We start from the raw sequence: 7,791 nt of genomic DNA, 5'->3' as shown, positions 1-7,791 counted from the left end.
TACGGTGGCGAGGCTTCGTCCGGTGATCCGCCTCACCTTTGAAATGCTTGCCTTTCTTTCTTACGGGATGCCTGCTCGGAAGAAATCGACGATGTCCCAGGTACACATTCTTCCTACAATTGTCCAAATATATACTGTCGGTATCATTCAAACAGTGCGTGCATGCGCGGTATCCCTTGTTTGTCTGTCCTGAAAGGTTACTGAGAGCAGGCCAATCATTGATGGTCACGAATAGCAAGGCCTTTAGGTCAAATTCTTCCCCCATGTGCTCATCCCACACACGTACACCTGTTCCATTCCACAACTGTAAGAGTTCTTCAACTAATGGCCTTAGGTACACATCAATGTTGTTGCCGGGTTGCTTAGGGCCTTGGATGAGCACTGGCATCATAACGAACTTCCGCTTCATGCACAACCAAGGAGGAAGGTTATACAAACATAGAGTCACAGGCCAGGTGCTATGGTTGCTGCTCTGCTCCCCAAAAGGATTAATGCCATCTGCGCTTAGACCAAACCATACGTTCCTTGCGTCATCTGCAAACTCCTTCCCATACTTTCTCTCGATTTTTCTTCACTGCGACCCGGTAGCGGGTACTCTCAACTTTCCGTCTTTCTACGGTCTTCTCTGTGCCATCGCATCGCCTTGGCATGCTCTTTGTTTCGGAACAAACGTTTCAACCGTGGTATTATAGGAGCATACCACATCACCTTGGCAGGAATCTTCTTCCTGGGGCGCTCGCCCTCGACATCACCAGGGTCATCGCGCCTGATCTTATAGCGCAATGCACCGCATACCGGGCAAGCGTTCAAATCCTCGTACTCACCGCGGTAGAGGATGCAGTCATTAGGGCATGCATGTATCTTCTGCACCTCTAACCCTAGAGGGCAGACAACCTTCTTTGCTTCGTACGTACTCTCGGGCAATTCGTTGTCCTTTAGAAGCATATTCTTTATCATTACCAGCAACTTTCCAAATCCCTTGTCAGATACACCATTCTCTGCCTTCCATTGCAGCAATTCCAGTGTGGTGCCCAACTTTTTCTTGTCAGCTTCGCAATTCGGGTACAACAATTTCTTGTGATCCTCTAACATGCGCTGCAACTTCTTCTTCTTCAAATCACTTGCGCAGTTTCTCTTTGCATCGGCAATGGCCCAACCTAGATCATCAGCGGGCTCATCTGATGCCTCTTCTTCAGCTTCTTCCTGCATTGCCGGCTCAGCTTCTTCTCCCATTGTTGTATCATCGTATTCAGGGAACCCATGGCCAGGATAGCTGTCGTCGTCCTCTTCTTCTTCATTGTTTTCCATCATAACCCCTCTTTCTCCGTGCTTGGTCCAAACATTATAGTGGGGCATGAAACCGGACATAAACAGGTGGACGTGAATGGTTCTTGACGTAGAGTAATTGTGATCATTCTTACAGACTAAACATGGACAAGGCATAAAACCATCCGCCCACTTGTTTGCCTCAGCCGCAAGCAGAAAAGTTTGCACGCCATTAATGAACTCGGGAGAGCATCGGTCATCGTACATCCATTGTCGGCTCATCTTCATTACACAACACCGAAAAGACCAAATTAATACAAGTTCATACATAAAGTTCATACAAGACTTAGATGCAACAAACAAATAACTCTCTAACTAAAGCATTTAAATGCAACAACAAATACGATCAAGATCGCAACTAAGGTAACAATTGATCAAACAGCATAATGATACCAAGCCTCACTATCAATGGCATATTTTCTAATCTTTCTAATCTTCAAGCGCATTTTCTCCATCTTGATCTTGTGATCATCGACGACATCGGCAACATGCAACTCCAATTCCATCTTCTCCCCCTCAATTCTTTTCAATTTTTCTTTCAAATACTCGTTTTCTCTTTCAACTAATTTTAACCTCTCGACAATAGGGTCGGTTGGAATTTCCGGTTCACAAACCTCCTAGACAAAAATATCTATGTCAACTTGATGGGCATAATTTGTCATAAACATGAAATGCAACAACTAGTTTTAAAAGAGAATATACCACATCCGAATCATAACAAGGACGAGGGCCGACGGGGACGGATATCAAAACCATGGCACTATGTATAACAAACAACATACGGGTAAGATAATTATACGAGTAACTATATATCCAAATCACACAAATATCAATTTGGTAATGTAAAACATTCATGAACAAGAGGCTCACCACAAGGTGGTGCCGGCGACGGAACGGTGCGGGCGATCGACTGTGGTTACGACGGAGATTTAGAAGGCACTAAGTAAACCACACCTACATATGCAAACTAAGTGGTATTTTTGACCTCAAATTGCATATAAATCAAATACTAGCACATATATTTCCTCCCAAATTACTAAACTCATAAATTAATCACTATACAAAGCATTGCAAGAGCTAATCTAGCAATGAGAGATGATAGGACACAGTTGCCAACCTTTGTGATCATTTGAATGGATGGGGATCTTCAAATCTTGACAAATTTGGGAAAAATGTGTGATGAGCTCGAGAGGAAGAGAGGAAGAACAGAGAGGAGAGGGGAAAGGGGAAGAACAGAGCGAGCTCGGGTGGACGAAGGGTTTATGTAGGACGACCTTTAGCACCGGTTCGTGCCACGAACAGGTAATAAAGGTGCTGGAGGGGCTCCGGACTGACAACATCCTGCCACCACTCACTTTAGTACCGGTCCGTGGCACGAGCCGGTGCTAAAGGTCGGCCACGAACCGGTGCTAATGAAAGCGGCCGGCTAGCCGTTGGAACCGGCACTAATGCACACATTAGTGCCGGCTCAAAAGCAAACCGGCACTAATGTGCTTGACATTTGACCCTTTTTCTACTAGCGCTAGTAGGAAAACTCAACATCTCGCTCCACAACTATGGCGGTCTTGCCCGACTAATGGTTCTTGATCCTGTTGATTATAGTCCTCTTTGCTCTACTTCAACGATGACAATGATGGATGTGGTTTCGAGTTGGTTTTGACCAATCTCTTTGTTGTTTTCCCCGCTTTTCTCTACTTCAGAGGTGGTGGCAGTGATGGTGGTTTCGAGTTGTTTTTAACCAATGTCTTTCGTGTTTTATCCTTTAGTGCTCTTGCCTCTTCTTCGACGCAATCCTTGGACAAAGCAATGATTCAAGATTATGCCTTTGCAATGGATGTGTCCTCTGCCATGATGACTGCGGTTCCTATTTAACATTTTGGAAATAATCAGACCTTCATATAAAATGCAGTGGTTTCAGCAGAAACAACATCTGCCACATGCTCCAGACGCGTTATAGAAGCTCTAATAAAACCTCCTGCCGGACACCTCGCTAAACAGGAGGTCCGGCCGAGCCTGCGTGGGGGCACGTAGACGAAGTCGAGAGACCGACCAGACACCGGATCTGGGCCGTCCAGACCTCACGTCGCCATCCAAGACGCCCGGCCCGAGCCCGAGCCCGACCCGGCTCAGCACCACCACTATACTCCTCTCCCCTCGCTCCATCCCCACCCAGCGAGACCTCTCCCCCAAGCAAACCCAAATCGGCCGCCGTCCCCTCTCCTCCTCCGTCCTCCGCCCACCCCCGCCGCCGGTGCCGCCTCCTCGCGAGATCTCGACCATGGTGAGCTCCCCCTCTTCCTCCCGCCCGCCTTCGCCCTCCCCCACCCCCCACCCGGCCGCCGAGCTTCCCGGGGTTCCATCCCCATCGGCCTAGGGTTTCCGATCTGATCTGCTTGTTGCTGCCCTTGTGACGACGGTGATTTGTGGTGATGCAGGAGGGCAGCAGCGGCCTCGACGCGGCGATCGAGTCGCTCCTGAACACGGAGAAGCAGTGCCGCCTCGCCGGAGATGTGGCCGGCACCCGGAAGGCCGCCGTCGACATCGTCGAGCTCTGCTTCAAGGACGCCGCCTGGAAGACGCTCAATGACCAGATCGTCGTCCTCTCCAAGCGGAGGGGCCAGCTCAAGCAGGTACGCCTCGCTCGCCACGCCTCCTCCCTTCTATGCTTCGTGTTCGATTGTGGCGAACTTGGGCCTGCGGCTTCGATTTTTTTAGATACTTAACTCTAGATTTATGTGGTGGAAACATCTTCAGAGAAGCTGCTCAGAGAGTTGGCTAGATTAACTTGTTAGATTTATTCTCATGTCATAAGAATTGGCTGTTCAGGCTAGATTGTCTTTGTAGGGAGAAGCTGGAATTTGTGTAGTGGAAATATGTTATTGGCTATGTCTGAAGAAAGTAGGTCTCAAATATGTTCTGTTTAGCTTGATGCCTTCATGTAATTGGATGTTTTTTTGCCGCATCTGAGGAAGACATGCCATATTGCCTAGTAACATCACTCCCTTGCAGTGTTCACTACTGTTGTAAAACTTAATGTCTTAATGGGACTCAAGAGTTACTAACTGATTTCTTTTGTTTCTAGTGGGCTGTTTCAGTGCCAACTATTCTATTTTCTTTGTTTATTTATAGCACATGTATGAAATAGATCAACAGTCAAGGGAGCAAGATTAGTCATGCAGCCTAATTATTATTTTTCTTCTACTCCGTGTTTATAGTTACTATATTTATACTGTATGTGCAGACATTGTTGAACAACATTGATGTTAGTGTTTACTTGGAGGATCTGTTTGTCCTTATAGCTGTTTTTATGCCCATGTGTGCAATATTTTTTTTTGTTTGAAGTCACTTGCATACACTCTAACCACGACAGCGGGTTCAGTAATTATATCATTTCACTGCCTTGTTCTGGTACTTGCACAAAATTACTTCTTACCAATACTTTATCACAAAGCACTAAATCAGAATGGTGAAGTGATTGCATGGTCTGATTCACTAAATAACTGTTTTACTACAGCGCTCTCTCTCTCTCTCCAAAACAGTAGGACCTTCTTTTGTTAGACCATGTATGTATCTTCTGCTTAATGTTCAGCTTTCATCTTATTTATTGACGGATTGGACAATATGCCATTAGCAGTTAAGCACTCTTGGCTATGTCTGCAATTGATGTTGCCATTTGCTTTTGGTTTTGAGTTATGCACATATCTCACCTTCTTGTTCTTTATTATATGCAGGCTATTACTGCTGTGGTTCAGAAAGCGATGGAGTACATTGACGTGACACCAGACGTGGAGACACGTATTGAGCTTATCAAAACATTGAGCAGCGTCGCTGCTGGAAAAGTGAGAAGAATCGCTACTTTTTATTGTTTACATCTGTAATACTTCTTGGCTCTCAGAAACTCATCCTTGAGCATGCATTGTAGATATATGTGGAGATAGAGAGAGCTAGATTGATCAAAAGGCTTGCAAAAATCAAAGAGGAGCAGGGAAAGATTGATGAAGCTGCTGAAATCATGCAGGAAGTTGCTGTAAGTTTGCAAGCGCATTAGAATTCTTGATAAACTGTTCATCCACTATAATTATGATGTGCTTATTTTGCTGGTGCTTTTTTCCGGCAACCTTTAACTTTCTTTCTTAACTAACAACTAAGAATTTGACCCTCAGGTTGAAACATTTGGCTCGATGGCGAAGACAGAGAAACTTGCATTCATTCTGGAGCAGGTATGTTGGCAATTGGCAATAATAGAACTTTGAAGGGTCACAGAGAAGATTGCATTCATGAGAAACCTTTCTATATCGTGGCTGCAGGTTCGGCTGTGCCTGGATCGTCAAGATTATGTGCGTGCACAAATTTTATCCAGGAAGATTAGCCCTAGGGTCTTTGATGCTGATACATCAAAGGACAAAAAGAAACCAAAGGAAGGTGATAATATGGTTCAGGAAGCCCCTGCAGATGTACCTTCACTCTTAGAACTGAAGCGCATCTACTATGAACTGATGATTCGGTATGCAGTTCTTAGTGTTACTAAACCATGATAAGTTCAAATATCTTTTCTTGTAATATGTATCAAGTTATTGCAACTTTTTTATTAGACAAAGTAAATATCATAATGTTTAGTTTACTTGACAGATAATAACAGTAATTACAGAACATAATGTTAATGTATGCCTTGACAATCAAGGCAACATACTTCAAAAATTGTCATATACTTCAATTCTTCAATTGACATTTGTTTGTCATTACTGCAACCTGTGATCTGTTTATCATTAGAAAGCTTGTTCAAAATTCTGCCTTTTCCTGTAGGTATCCTACATGTATATGTTCTATTTGCATGGTCATGTCATGGAATACTGCTTGAATGCCTACCTGTAGATTGCAACAATATCTGATTTAGGGGCTAAAGTTGTGAAGTCAAGCTATTATTGTGCTTTAGTTCCCTATTTGAACTGCTTGATAGGTGAAAATAGGTTCCCAGTTTGAACTGCTTGATTGATAGTTGAATTTCTCAATCTGTTGAGTATTTTACATATTTGGTTGGCAATCGTGATTTCTCATTGTCTCTTTTCAGCTATTACTCACATAACAATGATTACCTGGAAATCTGCCGTTGCTACAAGTCGATCTATGAAATTCCATCAATAAAAGAGGATCCAGCAAAGTGGACACCGGTAATCTCTCACTCACCTCTCTGTGATTGCATGTGTGCCTTGTGCATACCTAACTCTATCTGACTGCCTGATTCTATAGATTCTTAGGAAGATCTGTTGGTTCTTGGTGCTGGCACCTCATGATCCAATGCAGTCAAGCCTTCTCAATGCTACACTAGAGGATAAAAACCTTTCTGAGATCCCAAATTTCAGGTACCATTGCATGCCTTTGAAGTTTAGAATTTCTGATTGACACCTGACAGGCCTCACCTAATGCTCACTTCTTATGTTTGTGTGGAAACAGATTACTACTGAAGCAAGTTGTTACCATGGAGGTGATCCAGTGGACAAAGTTGTGGGAATTCTTCAAGGATGAATACGAGAACGAGAAGAATCTCCTTGGAGGAGCTTTAGGCACAAAAGCTGCGGAGGATTTGAAGCTGAGGATCATTGAACATGTATTGCTTTCTTGGCATTCACTATATGTATATTCAGTTCTTTCTTTGTGCTTGTCGATTGATTTTTGGTTCATGCTCTGTCCAGAATATCTTGGTTGTTTCGAAGTACTATTCGAGGATTACCCTGAAGAGGCTGGCGGATCTTCTTTGCTTGAGCTTGCAGGTCTGTATTTCCTACCTTCAGCTAGCAGCACTGCACTACCTTGTCTTCATTAATCCTCTGTTGATATAGGTATATATGGTGTATGCAGTATCTAATAACTTGTTTGAAATTGTGCTTCTACAGGAGGCAGAGAAGCATATCTCGGACATGGTGAACTCAAAGGCTCTGATTGCCAAGATTGACAGGCCGATGGGAATCGTGTCCTTCCGGACAGCCCAGGACAGCAACGGGGTGCTCAACTCGTGGGCGTCGAACCTCGAGAAGCTCCTTGACCTGGTGGAGAAGAGCTGCCACCAAATACACAAGGAGACGATGATCCACAAGGCGGTGTTGAAAGCCTGAAGTGAACCATTTTGAACTGAATGGCCTTGTTTAGGTTGTGTGCGTAGTAGACTTTCCATGGATCTGAATTCACTTTCACTGTACGGGTAAAACTATTCTCTCTGCTCAACTGGGCATCGCCTGTTTGCTTTGGGAACTCGTGTGTGAACCGGCCTCGAAATACTGTAACCACAGGGAATGACGAATACTATTTGCTGTAATTTTCTGAATATTTTTTTGTATTCTTGTTATCTGCTCTTGCGAACTTGGATGTATCTGCTCATCGGAGCGTAGACCCAGTTTCTCAATGATTTGCTGGGGGACGCGCTTGTTCTGTTGTGATCGGTATCGATTTGTACCGAGCCCTTGCAAATTT

At 44.3% G+C, this 7,791-nt stretch overlaps 1 protein-coding gene across 2 annotated transcripts; it reads left to right on the top strand.

Annotated features, from left to right (window-relative positions):
• Positions 1–3,327: 3,327 nt before the first annotated feature.
• Positions 3,328–7,666, top strand: LOC123123848 (26S proteasome non-ATPase regulatory subunit 12 homolog A). 2 transcript variants are annotated; one of them, XM_044544483.1, is made up of 11 exons: positions 3,328–3,607; positions 3,762–3,956; positions 5,058–5,165; positions 5,249–5,353; positions 5,490–5,546; positions 5,634–5,830; positions 6,395–6,494; positions 6,574–6,686; positions 6,778–6,931; positions 7,017–7,094; positions 7,218–7,666. In XM_044544483.1, exons 1-11 carry the CDS (start codon positions 3,605–3,607, stop codon positions 7,434–7,436), a joined length of 1,329 nt encoding a protein of 442 aa, XP_044400418.1. In that variant the 5' UTR covers positions 3,328–3,604; the 3' UTR covers positions 7,437–7,666. The 2 variants fall into 2 exon arrangements, with proteins under 2 accessions (XP_044400418.1, XP_044400416.1); XM_044544481.1 differs by lacking the exon at positions 3,328–3,607 and having other exon boundaries at positions 3,756–3,956.
• The last annotated feature ends 125 nt before the right edge of the window (positions 7,667–7,791 follow it).

The sequence above is a fragment of the Triticum aestivum genome, chromosome 5D (genome assembly GCF_018294505.1).
Source record: "Triticum aestivum cultivar Chinese Spring chromosome 5D, IWGSC CS RefSeq v2.1, whole genome shotgun sequence".
Taxonomy (NCBI): domain Eukaryota; kingdom Viridiplantae; phylum Streptophyta; class Magnoliopsida; order Poales; family Poaceae; genus Triticum; species Triticum aestivum.
This window is presented reverse-complemented; position numbering and strand designations above follow the sequence as displayed.

Excerpts from the sequence above, each read along its gene's own strand:
- LOC123123848 (XM_044544481.1), top strand. The coding sequence starts at position 3,756 with ATGCAGGAGGGCAGCAGCGGCCTCGACGCGGCGATCGAGTCGCTCCTG. Across the intron at positions 6,687-6,777 it reads TCTGAGATCCCAAATTTCAG|ATTACTACTGAAGCAAGTTG; the intron begins GTACCATTGCAT and ends GTGTGGAAACAG. Across the intron at positions 6,932-7,016 it reads AGCTGAGGATCATTGAACAT|AATATCTTGGTTGTTTCGAA; the intron begins GTATTGCTTTCT and ends TGCTCTGTCCAG.